The following is an 18940-nucleotide window of genomic DNA, read 5'->3' as shown; positions in this document are numbered from 1 at the left end:
TGACCCTTGCTTGGCAAGATCTAATGAGGGTGTCATAGCCCCTCACCTAGATAATGCCCTCACTAGATTTGGGGAGGGTTGTTAGCTCCCTCACGTAGTGCTGGCGAGGGCATCCTGGCCTTCACTTGTGGGTGGTGAGGATTGGCCAGCGATCCTTGTTAGTGAGGGAAAAAAATAAAGAAAAAAAAAGAAAGGAAAGAAAAAAGGAAAGATTTAAAAAAATTCATTTAAAAATTATTAATAAAGTCCAAGTTAACACCCACAGTGTTACATTAGTGCCATTCGGCCAAATTTAGCTGGATGGATTAAGTTGACATAAATGTAAAATATTTTGAATTGACAAAAAAAACTTTATGACTAAATTAACAAAAAAAATGTTTACTATTGAATTAACATAATTATAATAGATTTATGACATTTTTGGTAACTCTCCCCCAAACATTTAAGTATACTTTTTAAGAGCTTGATCCATGTAATAAAGATTGTATTGTTACATCAAAAATGGATTATCTGGGTCCGGACAACTCTACGGGACTGAGTACGGAGAACTCTATGAGATTTAGCGAAGAGACGTCCTCAGAGTGCATCGGATACTCCTCAGAGCGACGATACTCCTCCCATCTCTCCTCGATGCTATGGCCTTCGAGTATTCGGACTACTTGTGCCATGGATGGTCGTCCTCTTGGGAGCGTGTGGGTGCACAATAGAGCCAGCTGGATCACTTTCTCTATCTCCTCGTCATACTTACCCTGCAGATTGGGATCGACTAAAATTTCCAATCGACGCTCTGCCAGAAGTCCCTTTACCCAATCGGATAACACCATGTCGTACTCCTTTGCACTCGCTGCTGGTACCACAGTTCTTTGTCCGGTCACGAGTTGCAGAAGGACTACCCCAAATGCAAAGACGTCGGTCTTCACCGAGTATTTCCCCCGCAACCCATATTCTGGCGCCATATATCCATACGTGCCACATATCCTAGTCGTGAAATAGGAATCTGAATCTTCAATGCGGGATGCTGCTTCGGATTCATTCCTCGGAAGTACAGGTGCCTCCTCGATGCCATCCACCGAGTATTCACCGTGCCTGCGATTGGTGAACCTGACCAACCCAAAGTCTGAAATGTGAGGCTCAAATTCCTCATCCAACAAAATGTTTGAAGGTTTGATGTCTCGGTGCACAATGTTCAGATCATGCAGACGGGACAGCCCTCTCGCAGCTCCCAGGGCTATTTTTCTGCGGGTTAGCCAGTCCAGCGGGGGTCGTGTCTTGGGCTTCGCTCTCAAGCAATGGTCCACACTTTTGTTGATCATCAAAGGGTAGACGAGCAATAAGTCCTTGCATTTTGATGTTCTGCAAAATCCGAGCATGGAAACCAGATTGTGACGTGGGGGTAGGATCCTGCCCACCATTATTTCGCTTTCGAACTCTGTGATACCTTGATTGCTTTGTGCACCGCATCTTTTGATTGCCACTAGAGAGCCATCAGAGAGCTGACCCTCATAGACTTTGCCAAATCCACCTTGGCCCAAAACTTTCTTGTCGCTAAATTTTTGGGTAGCTGCCTCCAACTCCTTCAGAGTAAATTCTTTAAGCTGTCTTTGGCCAAATTCTGGATGGACATCGAAATGAATACTATGTAATGGCGTCTCTGCGGATTGGTCTCGAATCTCACGACCATCAACTGCAAAGGTTGGGGCTCTCAAGACAAGAGAAGCACCGGCAGCAACAAGTCGGCTGACGATGGTTTTGGTGAACGTGTAGGTGTGTTCGCATGGCTGACAGAGTGTTACCGAGGGTGATGATGATGGAGTAGGTGGAAAAGCCGGGTTGAAATCATTGGGATCTTGGGTGGGATCGAAGGTGGCGAATTTGAACACCATTTTCCTTCCTTTCCCCTTGTCGCTAGAAAACAAACCCGAGTTGCTTTATCACGAGCTTAACAAACGAATGTGTGTTGTGAGAGATTGCTGTGCCCCTTCCTCTTGTGGGTGAGAGCTGTTATAGAGAAATTTTCAGAAGCTACTCGGAAGTTTAACAAAGGAAACTGCAGAGGAAGGTGCCACTGATATGGAAGTCTTAAGAACTAACTCAGAAGTTTTAACAGAGGACACTGCCATGGCAGCTTCCAAGAGGCAGTGCGAATGGTTTGTGAGCACTTCTTCGTCAGTCCAGAGAAGACTTTTAGGAGTTCCCTCATAATGTCAATAGCGATGGAGATTGACTTGACATGAATTGTCTCCAGCATTGAAGTAATGGAAAATTGGCGGTTCGGAGGGAAGTGAACGGACGGGGAAAAAGCCCCTTTTCTTTCGTAATAGCGAAGGCTCCCGACTAATACGAATACCAGAAATTTTAATAATAGTTAATGTCATTAGGTACAGTACCAAGAATCATCTGATGAGAATTCTGGTACAAATTAGGAGTTTTTTTATATCGAAAGAAAAAAAAATTAGGATAAATGCATTACAATAGATATAATTTATATTTTTTATGTTACAAAAAATAGTTCAAAATTAATGTATTACAGCAATGAGTATAGTTTAGATATTTTTATGGATTTTTGCCTTTCAATTCCAAGCTTTCCCAACTTTCCTTGAAACTTCATACATCAATATCTGTAAATAAATATCTTCTATCGTGAGTCTTGTGACCATTGAAAAGGAAAAGCATGAGATGAATCTAATTTTTGTATATGTGTTTTCATTGGTTGATAACCATGTGAAAGAGAATGATTTTAAATCTTGTTTTTTGCTTTTTCTCATTATACATGATTATGAGGCCCCATTCAAACCCCATAGAAAAACGATATAAGATGCTTCCGCACTTTTTTTTCTCTTTGACTAAACTTCAGTGCTGCCGGTCTAGTAAAAAATTGCAGAAAAGCAACTATATGGTATTTGCGCTTTGCACCGAGCTCTCATGTCCGATTGAGCTATCATTTTTTTTCTTGACCGACCCATCTAATTACCAAGAAGAGAGAAGAAGCTCGCACGTCTTACGTTTTTGCAGCGTTGGATTATTCATTTCTAATCAAAGTTCGAATTGTTGAGTGACGAGTGCACGAGACAAATCAAACTACACTTCCTCTCGCGCGGAAGGCAATGGCCTCAAGGACAACTGGCCCAAAACGGTAGAAGAGGCGAAAAAGAAAAAAAGAGGCTAGAATAGCTGATTTCCAGATTTGTTCAAAAATGGAATGCACATTCAAAGAGGTCTGTGTTATCATTTTGTTATATATTTTTTGGCCAAGCAATGATCTTTTAGCTGAAATTTGCTGCCTTGGATAAATGGATGGAATTCCCATCCAGTCACATAGAACAAATCACTTTTCAATTAGTGATACATGTTCAAGCTAATTCTTTCTCATAACTCATCCTCTTTGGTACGACAAAAAAAAGTAAAAAAAAGACTCATCTTATTTGGAAGTGAGTCATTGCACTTCCTAGCCATTCATTCATCAAAGCATGTCCTTGTAAGCACGGCATTGACTTCAAGCTAAAGCATATCATAGTGTATGAGGAACAACCTTAACTGCCAAAAAATACTTATTTAACGTGAAAAAATCGAGTGACCTATGAGTCCTACCTCAGTGCAGTAGATTTAATGTTGAACTATTATTCTTGTGTGATACTTGAACTTTACTTTTGTCACCACATGGAATTTGCGACTGCGCATTACTACTATTATAACTTTCGAGATAACACAACAGGCCTATTTTATGACTTCAGTTTACCAAAGAAACAATGTTTATCATACTGACATCGTCTGACAATTCATCCTACCCGTAACTACCAAGCAACCTCTGTATAAGCTCTTCCTCTTTGCAATCTTGCCGAGCCAAAAAAAAAAAAAGGGAAAAAAAGAAGAAGAAAAAGGATCGATGATTTCACGGCCGGCGTAGGGGACCACGCGTATAGATAATTCTCACAAGCAGACATTATGTTGAATTTCCAGGACAACCTGCTTTTGACCAACAGATTTCCAAGGCAGTTGTAATACAAGATTTTTTTTTTTTTAAGAAACTTAGAATGCTTTTGGTTTAAGTTATCATCGTGGGGTTGTTTCCCTGGAAATGATGGAATACCTTTCAGATCATGGATTGATGGATATGACTCGCCAAAGGCTGCGAATGGTCCGTTTTTAATTCTTAGACAAGAACATCAATGGCAAGAAATCTAAAGTATGAATACCGGGAAAACAACAGTGTTCTTGGTTTTTTTTTTTTTTACTGTTCCATGAGAAAAATCATTTTGTGATGTTCTGGAAAAATTATATGGAAGTTTACTAATTTGTAAATATTTTGGGTGGGGACCAATCTTTGGGGGGCAGTTTAATAATTTTCGGTAAAACGGTCTTTTAGGCCATGAGAGTCCACGCGCATATGGGAAAGGCCTATTGCATTGACCATGAGTGCAGTTCCATGCATCCGTTCAAACCTGCGTACCTGAACCAGATTACGATGCGGAGGCATCCCCATCCTCGATTCTACTTCCATTTGGAACTGAGTCTTTTGATTGCTATTAGCGGTGCATTGATTTTGTGAAAAATTCACATAACAAAGGAAAATACTTCCAAGAAAAATATTTTCTAAAAATACAGTTAGTTTTCTTTTATTTGATAAATATGATCAAAAGCGTTTTCTGATATTTGGATCTTATCGAAAAATGATTTCAATTTCATAATTTTATCTCAGGAATTTTTTTAAATAATATATTTTTTTAAAATTTGAATTTTGAATTTTTCTATCTCTTTCTTTTTCCTCCTTCCTCCATTGCGACTGCTTGACGACAACCACAAGTGAGCTGGCCAGGCTCGAGCCTCGATAGCCTTAAGCTTGCCAAAAATGATGAGGCTTGAGTCTCGCCAGATTGGTGAGCTCAAGCCTCGCTGGTTTGCGGCAAGACTCGAGCTATGGGAGACTAATCTTACTACCCTTCAATAAAAAAAAATGTGCAGGGTGAGTGAACATGATAGGATTAATTGTAGAATTAGTACCACAAGTTTGGCCCTTGACGCACAACACGGTTTTCCCACATGGTAGCCACTTTTCCAAGCACAAACAAAGGCTTTGCTTCCATTTACAAAAAGCTTAGAATTAGAGAATAAGCAGCGACTTTGTTATACTTCATATTAAACAATGGCTATATGATGTTGACAAACCGACAAATGTTTATATGGAAACATTAGAGCGTCATAAGAGTAGGCGTTCCACAAATCAAAGAGGATTGCGGGATCTTCAAAGTTACAAATGGGTTACAATGTTTGATTTGAAATCACATATTTTCCTTGACTTTGGGGACGTCAAAGATTTTAGACGTGTTTTGCAGATTTTCTAGTCGCCTTTTGAAAAGCTTCCCTTTTATCAATATCTTTTCCTTGATTTTATTATTTGATTTAAGTTATTTGGTTATTTCCTAAATGGTGACTTCCCTATAAATAGAGACCTCGGATATTATAATATGCACTTCATGATTCAAAATAAACACTATATTTTGGAATTTATTTTCAAGCATATCTTCCTCTGCGTTGCTATAGTTGATCCAAGATCTGGACCAAGAAGGTTGCTTCAGATTGTGGCTAAGAGCTGGGAAAGAGGGAGGTAGCGATTTTCCAAGAAGCACGAAAGAAGCAGACTGGAAGTTGAGAGTAACTTCACTAGCCTTGAAAGAGATAATTCTTAATGTGAATGAGTATCATAGTCTAAAGATGAAAGGAATTCATAGAATCAGGCCCAACCGTTTGGGGGCAGATTTTCCCACTCAATATGGTCACTTTCCAAGCACAAAGTCCCTGCTTCCTGTTAACCAGAACATTTCACGATGGAGAAAGGATTGGAGAAAAAGAGATCCTTTTTATTTCCTTTTTCGCTAAAAGGGAAACCATATCACATGTATATTACTATCCATAGTTCCATGTACATATATTTTCACACCGTAATAGTCATTCTTGGATTCCGCTTTTTGTTTGCTAGTGGGGAATCCTGGTGCCTCCACAATGCAGTCTGCATAGAGATTGATGAACTTACCCAATCCAAAGTCTCCGATGTGGGGGTCGAATTTATCATCCAGCAGAATTGTAGCAGCTTTGATGTCCGTATGCATTATGTTCAGATGATGCAAATGGGAAAGCCCTCTCGCTACTCGCATGGCTATTTTCTTCCGAATACGCCAACTGGGGGGGACCGGGACCCTTGCCTTACCGATTGGAGAAATCTGTCTTATGCACCTCCACTTGATGGGGCCCAATTCTATGATTAACTTTTATTATTAAACTAACCACTCTCACACAGCAAAGATAGTCTCTTTCAAGGACAGAAAATTATCGTATTACCACTAAGTGGGTGTTGATGACCCCATCTTGCTGTTGAGAGCTATGTATGGACAAGTTTTTTCATTTCTGGGGTCCATTAATGGCTATTGGGCTTCAATGGCTTCCAAGAAGCATCGACGAAGCAGTCTTGAAGCTGGGAGACTCATCTTACTATCCTTGAAAAGAAAAAATGCACAGGGTGAGTAAACAGTATAGGATTAATTATAGAATTAGTCCCCCTCAAATTTTGGCTCTTGGCACATAACACGGTTTTTCCACACGGTATAGCCACTTTTTCCAAGCACAAAGGCCCTGCTTCCAATTTACAAAAAGCTAACGATTAGGGAGAAAGGCTGATTCAGAAGCCGAGCTCACAAAGCAAATTCCTATGAGGCCCTTATCGGTTGCTTCGCATTTTCCTACTCTCATCCTCCTCTGAACAATACAGCTGTAGATGGAGAATCGTCCTTCTTAGCTTGGGTAGGAAGTGGTCAAACATCCTCGGATCTGGTGATTAGCCTTAGTTCAATGCTGGTACTGGACAGTTCGGTGTGCTCAATGCATGGTCTTTCAGTTCCACAAACAGTCCAAGGGACAAAAAAGAAATGATCCATTGTAAGTTCCATGTCAATATATGATAAATAGAATGAACCATCTTTGATGTTAATCCCATTTCTTTTTTCTATTATTTACATTATACTTTAGTATTTCTCAGGAGATGAGAGGCAAGAGGTCAACAATTTTACCCCATATGATTTTCAGTTGGATTCTCAGTCCTGCAGGCACCGGTACCCGTGGGGTATGAGCATCAAGAAGATCAAATTGGTGGCCCTCACGTTGGAGACGATATATTTGTGACGGAATAAAATGCTTTCTTGATCTCCTAATGTCTTTTTCGTTGCACCACTGAACTTGCTCCAACAATTTCATCTGATCGGTACTCGTTTACCAGAATATAAACATATCTGACAAGATGGCAAGCAAATTACAAGCGGTCTGTCAAAATGGACACATACATCTCTCCAGCTAACCATAAAACTCAAAAGATCGTACTATGCTATATTTCTCCAGCGACTTACCAAACAAAACACGACAAAAGGTAACTTTTCAAATACCTATTCATTACAACATCCTTACCATGGCTGAGGTTTTCAATGACCAACCTGGGTTTTAAATACCATCGCTTAAAACAAATGCTTAAAAAGCACTATTCATTTCTTTTCAAGTACCATGTCATGCCATGCTTACCTGATATGATAACACGTACTAAGTTTTCAAGACATTACGTTCTGAAATTCATTAATGGGTTGATAATTTGTGAAATGGCTAGAAAAATGCTACATGAAATGTATTTTGCTTGATTAATGGATTATGAAAAGCTATATGTATATATGTGTAAACCTAATCTCTGAAATGGACTATGAATTTGTTTGTGATTTGAGAGTAAGTTAGGGTTCTATGCTCATTGGCATTATGATCTATATTCATTGAGAGGTTGTGAATAAGCATATCGTTCTTAGGACGTTCTGTTTGAGTCGAGCTGCTAACTGATATAGGTGGAGACCTACCACAAGGGGAATCTTGTTAGGCCCAGTCACGGTGTACTGAATGTGGCCATAGTTTGATATTAAGCACTAAATTGATCAATGAAAAGGTATTCAATGAAAAGATATTCAATGACATCGTTGACCAAGGAAGATAGAGTATTGTACAACATCCTTACCATGGCTGAGTTTTCCATAAAGATATATATAGATTGGTGGTGTCTCGCTACTCAGGTAGGTAAATTATGTCATTGTTGGTAATAATATCTCATTATAAGCGATGATATATCTCGTCATAGTTGATAAATTCCGCAGTGGTAGGAAGACTTGTTTAAAAATATATGATAAGATCCACGTTCACCGGTCAGAACACTCGTTGCAGGAGTCTGCGCTGTTTAGAAGGGGCCAGGTTGTTGCATCAACAAATAGATTATCTAGGTTTGGATAATTCTTCAGCTCTAAGACGTGAAGTGGAGTCCACCCCAATCCAGTCACTTTATCGCTTTATTGCCAATTTGGCTCCCTCGTCTGATACTCCTCGCTATCTCTCCTTGATGCTATGGCCTTTGAGAATTCGGAACTACTTGTGCCATGGATGGTCGTTCTCTTGGGGCTGATTGTGTGCACAAAAGAGCCAGCTGGATCACTTTCTCTATGTCCTCCTCGTCATATGCACCCTGCAGATCGGAATCCACTAGAGTGTCCCACCCACGCTCTACCAGAAGCCCTTTTACCCAATCGAGTAACATCACGGCAAGCCTTCCAGGATGAAAAGCATTTTGTCCGGTCACGAGTTCCAGAAGCATTATACTAAAAGCAAAGACATCTGTCCTTACCAAGCATTTCCTGGCACAATGATACTCTGGCGCAATATGTCCTGTTGTGCCACGTAGCTCTATCGTGACTTAGACAAAATTCACGGCAGAAGTACAGTGTAAGTGCCATAACTTGGGACCGAGGGACATTGAAGTGCCATAACTTTAAAATGGTACACTTGAGTGCCAGTTTTGAAGTTAAATGGGACACTTAAAAGCCACTTCGGCGAAATTCGGTCAAATGGTTTATGTGGCGACTTTCCGGCGAGCTTGGTCTAAAATGGCGTCGTTTTGCACGGCGGCGTGGTGAGAAAATGCAAAAATGACGTCATTTCGTGTATTACACATATAAATAATAATATAAAAAATTAATTAAATTAAATTTAAAATATTCAAAAAAGTTTAAAAATAAGAAAAATATAAACATTTTAAAAAATTAAGAAAAATTTTAAAAATTTTAAAAATTAAGAAAAATTAAAAATTTAAAAATTTAAAAAATTAATTTTTTAAAAAAAAGGGGGAGGTCGAACTAGGCGGCTCCCTCGCCGCCGCCGCCTCCCCGCCGTCGCCAGGGAAGGGCCGGCAACGGAGGGGGAGGGTCGGTGGGGTCGCGCCCCGGTGAGGCCGACGGCGAGGGCCGCGAGCCCTCGCCTAGGATCGCTCGCGAGGGCTGCGACCCTCGCCGGATCGTTGCGAGGGCTGCGACCCTCGCCCAGATCCGGGCGAGGGCTCGCGGGCCCCGCCACCCTCGGCCGGCCTCGCCCGGCCCCTTGCTAGGGCCGCGACCCGGCCGACCGGCCGCGGCGAGGCCCGCGAGCCCTCGCCCAAATTTGGGGCGAGGTCGCGGCCCTCGCTGTCGGTTGGCCGGGGTCGGCGACCCGGCCGACCCCCCCCTCCGTCGCCGGCCCTTCGGCAACGGCGGGGAGGCGGTGGCGACGAGGAGCCGCCCGTTCGACCTCCCCTTTTTTTTTTAAAATTTTAATTTTTCTTAATTTTAAATTTTTTAAATTTTTTAAATTTTCTTAATTTTTTTAAATTTTAAATTTTTCTTATTTTTTTAAATGTTTTTTGAATATTTTAAATCTAATTTAATTAATTTATATATTATTATTTACATGTAGACACGAAACGGCTTCGTTTTTGCGTTTTCTCTGTCATGTCAGCATGCAAAACGACACCGTTTTGGACCAAACTCGCTGGAAAATTGCCACGTCAGCCATTTGGCCGGATTTTCGCCGGAGTGACACTTAAGTGTCCCATTTTACTCCGATATTGACACTTAAGTGTCCCTCTGTACCAAGTTATGACACTACAAGTGTCCCAACCTCCAAAATTCATTGTCGGATCCTGTTTTGAATTCCTTCCTCGGAAGTACGGGTGCCTCCTCAATAAGATCCACACAGTCTTCACCGTGATAGCGATCGATGAGCTTGGCCAATCCAAAGTCTCCAGTGTGAGGCTCAAATTCCCCATCCACATACTGCTTGCAGCTTTGATATCTTGGTGCACTATGTTCCGATCATGCAGATGGGACAGCCCTCTCGCAGCTTTCACGGCTATTTTCATGCGGGGAGGCCAGTCCAGCGGGGGTTGATTATCGTTTCGCTTACTCAAGCATGATGCTAGACTTATATTGATCATGAATGGGTAGACGAGCAAATGCCATGGGGCACTGCAATATCCGAGCATGGGAAGCAAATTGCGATGTGAGGGTATGATGCCACCAATCATTACTTCTGTTTTTTTTTTTTTTTTTTTTTTTTGAGATACAACAAAATTTGAGAATATTTGAGTTACTGTGAGCATAGTTTGGAGGTTTTTTTTTGTAATATTTGCCAAAAAGGAAGATGAAAAAACCAACAGCTAAAATAGCTGTCTCCAGATTTGATCAAAACCGAAAAGCATATTTAAAGAGGTATGATATATCTTTTAGCTGAAATTCCCTGCCTTGTGTGGGAATTTCAATCCAGTTACGCAATACAAGTGACTTACCCATTGTTGGAATTCATGTCGGCGGAAGACGACTTACCTGATTCCGATGCGCAAATAGCAAATGGCTCTGGAACGAACGTTGAATTGTCAATGAAACACGAACGTCACTTCCTCATGTTAGTCTGGATGCAATCACAAGGAAAGCACCCGATTTCCACGGCGTAAATGCAAATCGTTTTCGTAAAAGTGAAATAGAATGCCTTCGATGGAAATGGGAGAGAAATGAGCGTACGTTCTTTCTAAACGTACTTTTTTGCCAACAACCACCACCAACAGTTGTCATCTAAGAGGTTTTTATACCTCTCACTTCATACCCTTTCAATAATGTCTCTCACCCCATCATGAACGTACCTAGCTAAAGTACAACATCTCCCACTCGGACATGATGGGCTTGATAGCGCTCTATCAAGTATATAAGGCATTCAACATTCATCAACTTTACAAAACAATTCATACTGGCAAATAAGCCGTGCGGCCAGTGAGTATACCTGCACTTAGGAGCTCAAATTATGCACCTGTATAACATAATGGCTACAACCCCGAAAAGAAATAAACAATTGATGTCTCACATTGCCCCATATTTTGTTACATCAGTCCAAGTATACCTATCCCTTAAAGGCTATACTCGATTATTCTCAAAAACACCATGTATTTACAATTACATCCGCAATCACATAGGGCGATATAATTGGTCAACCAATAAATACATGTGATAGATGTAAAATAACAATAGTCTTCCTTCGCACTCCTGTCTCTCTCAATTTCAGAACAACTGCTTTCCTAGACACGTCCCATAGGCCATATCCATTCATGACCGCCCGTAACATACTAAAGTAGCAACATTGATCTTTCACTTTAAGAACATAATCAGAAGTAACATAGGGCACAAAATTGAGGTAAAATACAAATTACCTCAAGGGCTCACACGATAAGTAAATAGAGATAATTTTACTCATCTTCCCTTATTGGTCGTACAATGCACATGTAGTATGAATTACATGCTATAGTGGATTACTTTTTCTATAAAAGCGTATGTCATTTATCAAATATATTCACCATACAGATCTTAGCCTAAACATAGTCATGTGCTTATCACGTACTCATGTTTAGACCCAATGCTATATCAGCTCGCTTTCTATAGCGCCCAATTAAGTACTCGCATCCGGCATCTTTCAGGCATACATGATTGTGGGACTATCATGTTCGGTCTTATTATAAACAAATCACATACCTCATCTTGACTCCAATCAAGGCGACATATTTTATGTACCAAACTTGCTCTTCAGCATTTATTTGTACATAACGTCTCATCTCAACGTGCTAACTACAACACTTGAGGCGATTTCTCGTGTGAGTGAGCCAATCATTGCCTGCTGACATACTTTTCAATAATATGTGTGTGTTTATGCTAGTCTCATAGTGGATTTGTACTTATTGATAAAATATCAAATCACTAATAAACAAATAAGTACAATACATCTGTCCATAAATACATAAACCAATGATCCTCTACAATAACAGATATCACATTCTACGCAATTCTAGTGACATCCTATGGGTCAAGAATATGTTTTTAGGAATAGCCTTCGTAAATGGATCAGCAACCATTCTATTAGTTGAAATGTATTGCAGGATCACTTCTTTCTGCGCTATAATATCTCTGATAAAATTATTCTTTATGTCAATGTGTTTTGTTCTTCCATGATACTTGAGATCTTTCACATAGGCAATGACTGCTTGACTATCGCAATAAACTGTCACCGGTCTTGGAACTTCAGTGACAGTGGCTAAATTTTCCAAGAAACGTTTTAGCCATATTGCTTCTTGCATTGCGGCAGAACGTGCAATAAATTCTGCCTCCATCGTAGACAAGGCCGTGCTGTCTGTTTCTTGCTATTCCAAGAAATCGCACTTCCATTGAGCAAGAACGCATATCCAGAAGTCGATTTGCGCTCATCTAGGTCTCCACCCCAATCGGCATTTGAATAACCCAATAGGCGTAAATCATTCCCTTGGTAACAAAGTCGATAGTTCATGGTGCCCTTCAAGTATCTCAGGATCCTCTTCACTGCTTTCTAGTGTGCTTGACCAGGATTTGATTGATATCGGCTCACCAATCCCACGGCATAACATATGTCGGGTCGAGTACACATCATAGCATACATCAAACTTCTGACCGCACTAGCGTAAGGAGCAATTTCCATCATTTTGATTTCTTCTGGAGTCTTAGGACACATCTCAATACTTAAGCCTTCACCTTGCATGACAGGGGTATCAATGGGATTACAATGCTGCATATTGAAACGCTCAAGAATCTTCATAATATAAGGCTCTTGTGATAAAGTAAGGAGTTTCCTCGATCGATCTCTTTCGATCTTAACTCTTAATATATAAACAGCTTATCCCATGTCCTTCATCTCAAAATTGGAGGACAACCATTCTTTTATGGTGATAACCAAAACCTTTTCATTTCTAGCCAACAGAATATCGTCCACATAAAGTGATAAAATCACAAATTTATCTTTGGACCGCTTGACATATACACAGTGATCTTCTTCGATCATCGTGAAACCAAAAGTTATTATTGCTCGATGAAAACGAAGATACCACTGTCTAGATGATTGCTTAAGGCCATATATTGAGCGATGAAGCTTGCAAACTTTATACTCTTGACCTTTAGATATGAAACCTATTGGTTGTTTCATATAGATTTCCTCATCTAATTCTCCATTGAGAAATGCCGTCTTTACATCCATTTGATGTAATTCAAGATCCAAATGTGCAACGATGGCTAGAATAAGGCGTATTGAGGCAAACCTTACAATTGGTGAAAAAGTTTCCTCATAATCGATACCCTCTTGTTGAGTATAACCTTTTGCCACAAGGTGAGCCTTATACTTTTCAATGGATCCATCCGCCCTATGCTTAATCTTAAAGACCCATTTGTTTCCAATGGCCTTACGATTGGGTGGTACATCAACAAAGTCCCAGACATGGTTTGCCCTCACTAACTCCATCTCATCTTCCAAAACTTTTCTCAATTCTTCCTTATCAGAGGACGAGAGAGCCTCTTGAACAGTTTTAGGCTCGGCATCGTCTTTTTGAGCAATCATAAAAGCTTCCCCTTCAATCTCAAAATGACGACGGGGAATACTTTTACGATTACTTTTACACAATTGAATTTCTCTTGAATTCAATTCATCAGGTGATGCAACACTCCCACTAGGTCTTGTGTGTTGAGGTAAATCTTCATTTCCCTCTATAATATCAGTGGGTGTGTTATCAGGATCTTCCATCTCATATAATTGGAAGTCCTTATCAATCTCACCTCTATTAGGAAAATCGTTCTCCAAGAACGTGACATCTCGTGACTCCATTTTGGTCACACTTTCATCAGCTTGTTCACCTATGAACACGTACCCTTTGGAGTGTTCGGAATATCTTATAAAGATACATTTCTTCCCCCTATGACCTAATTTGCCATGTTTATGGGAAGAATCATGAACATAAGCTGTACATCCCTATGGACGTAGACTGCTCAAGTCTGGTTTCCTACCAGTCCATAATTCATAAGGGGTGGAAGTGGCCGATTTTGAGGGCACACGGTTAAGTATATGGGCAGCAGTCAATAACGCATCTCCCCAATAGGAGATAGGTAAATTTGCTCGCGCCATCATAGACCTAACCATTTCTAATAGAGTTCTATTCCTTTTTTCAGCTACCCCATTTTGTTGTGGAGTACCAGGAATAGTCAATTGTCGTACAATTCCCTTTTCATCACAAAGAGCCTTGAATTGTTCTGATAGATACTCACGTTCACGATTGGTTTTCAATGCCTTTATTGTTTTGTTCAATTGATTCTCTACCATCGCTATATATCGTCTAAAGCAGTCTAATGCTTCTGACTTATGAGAAATCAGAAAGACATAACCGAAACATGTGAAGTCATCTATGAAAGTGATGAAATATGAGGCTCCATGCCTCGCCCTCACATTCAAAGGACCACAAATGTCAGAATGTATGAGATACAATGAAAATTCAGTTTTAGTCCCTTTACCGAATGATTTTCTAGTTGTTTTTCCCGCCATACAATGTTCACATACGGATAGACTAACATTAGTGAGTGACCCTAAAAGGCATTCTCTAGCTAATCTTTGCATTCTTTGCAATCTAATGTGACCTAATCTAGCATGCTAAGTACTTGCATCAATCTCAACGTTATTAGAAGACGCCATTAAAGAAAAACAACCATCAACATTAACACTGTACTGATCATAGTCAATGTCTAACACCATAAAACCATTCGATACATTACCTGAACCATAATAAACTGTTCCATACAAAATGTCAACACAATCACCATGAAAATTCAATACATAACCTAAGTTAAGAAGAATAACTACAGAGACAAAGTTTCGTCGAATATCTGGAGCATAAAGGACATCATGTAGGAATAGGTTTCGACCACCACGTAAGATTAATTTACATGTACCGATTCCCTTCACTTCAACTCTTGAGTTATTCCCAACATATATCCATCTTCTTTTAGGCGGTATCCAACGATACTCCACAAATGCTTCTCAGTCTCTAGCTACATGGTCTGTTGCTCCTGAGTCTACAGTCCACATTGGATGAGATTCAGCAAGCATTACAGTACTAGAAACAAAAGCATTACTCAAAGTAATGGAGTAATAAGGTACATTTTTCAGCTCAGTGCATTCACGAGCAAAGTGACACATCTTGCCACAATTGTGGCATTCCATCTTGGCCTTGTCCTTCTTCCCACCACGCTTCTTGCGTCGAAAGGTCTTAGCCCTCTTGGGTGCCTAATCAGTCCTCTTCCCTTTATTGTTGAATTGAATATTCCTCTTGCGCTTGAAGCCCGAAGCTTTGCGCGAACACAATTCAGCAACATAAGCATGGGTAGAGGATCTCGCAGCCTCTAGGCGCTTATCCTCTAATTCCAAATGACATGCAATATCATCAAAGTGACAATATTCTCATTATGCGTCATATTGATCTTCATATACTCCCAATTGTCAGGAAGAGACCTTATAACAGCCTGAACTTGCTGTTCATCAGTAAGGGAGTGACCTACCGACTTTAGCTCACAGATCATGTTTGGCATCTCCCAAAGATGCTGCCTCATCGTTATATTTGGGCGCTTTTGGAATGTGTCAAACTTGATAGTGAGTCTCCTCAGCTTAGTGGTAGATGTACCCCCAAACTTATCTTTCAAGGCAACCCACATAACTTGAGTTTTATCATAACTTTCAAACTCACACATGAGATTATCTTGCATATAGCTCAGCAACGTGATGCGAGCAATGCTATTTTTCTTTTTCCAAGCTTGATAAGCTTCCAGATCTCTCCCGTGTTGAGCTGAAGTTCCATACTCAAGTTCATCCACGGTATGGTTGAGGGTTTCCAAAACCTCTTGCTCCTCAAGGATGTACTGAACCTTTCGGTGCCAAATATCTTAATTGTCACCGTTCAGCTTCTCACCCTTATTGAGGTCAGCCACAATGATCTTAGATGCCGAAGCCATAATTAATTGCTATAACACATTGACATAACAAACGCAAAATCAATACTAGCACACTTTACAGAGTAACACACATATTTAATTTGCAGCAAAGACAAACTAACTTAATGATAATTAAACAAAAGACACCAAAGCAAAAGTTCACTATGTTCCCAATCAACTTTTATGTACAATTGTTCTATTATCATTAATTAGTTTAATTTGGGCAAATTTTAAGTTCTAGGTTAGAACTTCTTTCAATTCTACCAACCTACGAACTCCCACTAGGAAAAATAATTACATGACCTTATGTAATTTCTACATTTTTTCTTAACACAAAAACTTAGCATGATAATAACCAACGCATAACAACAATCATGCTTCAACTATAATAAAAAATGCAATTCAACGTGTAATGGATTTCCTACCATTGTTCTAATTTTCTAACAACTAGAGAATTGCCAGTATATTAAAATATATACATCATATCATTGAACCAAGCTCTACACAACATATATAACATCATTTGCACTCAAGCTAGCTACTGTATTTCTTAAATTATAAAAGAATACAAGTTACAAATGAATAAACTGCATTAAACCCCAAAAAATATGTGTACATAGGGTTTCCTACGCATTTTCATACATTTATAAAATTCAAAAGTATAAAATAATTATACCACTGTGTAGAAAACATTCATACGAACCAAACGCCGCTAACCATGCTTCGATCGAAGCTCGCATGTGCCCCCACGCGCCGCCTGAGTGTGCGGCACGTGTGTCGCACGTGCCAGCGAGCCAAACGGCTCCTGGCCGGTCCGACCGATTTGACCGCCGGACCGGTTGACCGGTCAACGGTCGGGTCAGGTCAATTGGGTCGGATCTCAGGTCGGGTCGGGTCTCAGGTCGGGTCGGGTTGCCGGCTGGTGACCGGCGACCGGCCGGCCAACTGTTGCTGAACATTACCGGCCGGCCAACTATTGTCGGCGGTGACGTCATCGATGACGCCAATCGGCGACCGACCGTTGGATGACGTCACGGTGACGTCACTACGCGCCGGTTCGCCGGTTGGCACGCGTCGCGCACATGCCAGTTCACCGACCGGCGCGTGTGGCGCACGCGCTGGCTTTGCTAGCGTTTCAGGCGCGTGGCGCCCACGCGCAGCGGCTTCTGGCTGCGTGTGTGGGCGCGTCTAGCGTCTTCCGGCGGCACTCGACCCATCGCTGGACTCGTCTCGACGAGCTCTTTTACCATGCATATTCAAAAATTAATTTTGGCCAAAAAATTATTTTGAAAAACGGTCAAAACCTCACGAATGCACGCTACCCCAAACCCGTTCTTTGCTCCGGTTCAATTTCGAGTTTTTCACATGGCAATTCCGACTATAAGAGATCCAAACAGTGTAGATTTCATACTCTCAATCTCAATATCAAATGGTAGATGAGAAAACTCGATGAAAAACAAGGCAGAAATCACGACCGGGCTCTGATACCAATGTTGGAATTCATGTCGACAGAAGACGACTTACCTGATTCCGATGCGCAAACAGCAAATGGCCCCGGAACGAACATTGAATTGCCGATGAAACACGAACGTCACTTCCTCACGTTAGTCTGGATGCAATCACAAGGAAAGCACCCGATTTCCACGGCGTAAATGCAAATCGTTTTTGTAAAAGTGAAATGGAATGCCTTCGATGGAAATGGAAGAGAAATGAGCGTACGTTCTTTCTAAACGTACTTTTTTGCCAACAACCACCACCAACGGTTGTCCTCTAAGAGGTTTTTATACCTCTCACTTCATACCCTTTCAATAATGTCTCGCACCCCATCGTGAACGTACCTAGCTAAAGCACAACACCCATTAATGATGCATGTTCATGCTCATTCTTTCTCCTAACTCATCTTGTTGGGATCCGAATCAACGCATTTCCAGCCATTCGACTCATAATGGCAATGTCCTTGGAAAGACAATGTTGACTTCAAGCTTATGAAAATCATCATGTGCGCGTATGAAACTTAACTATCAAGAATTCTTCAATTCAATGCGACGTATGAGTCCTAGCTTGATGCAGTAGATCTTGAGCGTTCAACTGTAATATCTTCATTGAGAAAACAAGGGGAATAACACGGGACAGTACTCCAAGAAATCCTAAACAAGAAGGAGTGCCTTTCCTTTAGGTGAGTGAAAAGTCAGCAATTGGCTATCGCCTTATCATATTTCCTTTTACATAAGAAACTCCGGATAGTAATCCTAAACAATCGGGAATTTCTTTTTATTGCTGCCCCTCCATATTATTCTTGCGTATCTACATACCAGCAGAAGTTTATCTGTGTCAGGATAATTCTCCCGGATAGAGTTGCGAAGAGGAGTCGCAAATTCAGTCCTGGTTTATTGATTTTTTTTTTAATTTTAATTTTTATTATTTAGCGAAAGTGATGCTTACGAAGTGTACATAATAAGCGTTCAATCCCTTAACGAGTATAGCATCACTCATTTATATGCGTTTGTTTGTTCCTTTCCTTTAACGTTCAGTTTCCTTACGTCGTGATGCTTAGGAGGATTAATTCGATGTAGAGATTTGTGTAGTTCTTTTTCATTTTTATGGAGGTATAAGGTTTAAGGACATGCTTTTGTGTAAATTCTTCTCTGACACACTGTGTCCTGCTTTTGTTGGCCTTTTATTATATGTGATTACTCTAGACTTCGTCCTTCTCTTAAAGTGGTCGTGCCACCCCATTCACCCTATGTGAA

The 18940-nt window shown here is 40.6% G+C and overlaps 1 protein-coding gene and 1 pseudogene across 1 annotated transcript; both read right to left on the bottom strand.

The window, feature by feature from the left end:
* Positions 1 to 422: 422 nt before the first annotated feature.
* LOC104414518 (BRASSINOSTEROID INSENSITIVE 1-associated receptor kinase 1) lies at positions 423 to 1973 on the bottom strand. Its single transcript, XM_010025668.3, has one exon. It carries the CDS (start codon positions 1881 to 1883, stop codon positions 507 to 509), a length of 1377 nt encoding a protein of 458 aa, XP_010023970.3. The 5' UTR covers positions 1884 to 1973; the 3' UTR covers positions 423 to 506.
* A 6313-nt stretch (positions 1974 to 8286) lies between these two features.
* On the bottom strand, positions 8287 to 10402 carry LOC120286839 (annotated as a pseudogene).
* Positions 10403 to 18940: the final 8538 nt, after the last annotated feature.

Source organism: Eucalyptus grandis, chromosome 1 (genome assembly GCF_016545825.1).
Source record: "Eucalyptus grandis isolate ANBG69807.140 chromosome 1, ASM1654582v1, whole genome shotgun sequence".
NCBI classification, from domain to species: Eukaryota; Viridiplantae; Streptophyta; class Magnoliopsida; order Myrtales; family Myrtaceae; genus Eucalyptus; species Eucalyptus grandis.
This window is presented reverse-complemented; position numbering and strand designations above follow the sequence as displayed.

Bases quoted from the DNA above. Each gene is read 5' to 3' on its own strand.
- LOC104414518 (XM_010025668.3), bottom strand. From the start codon at position 1,883: ATGGTGTTCAAATTCGCCACCTTCGATCCCACCCAAGATCCCAATGAT.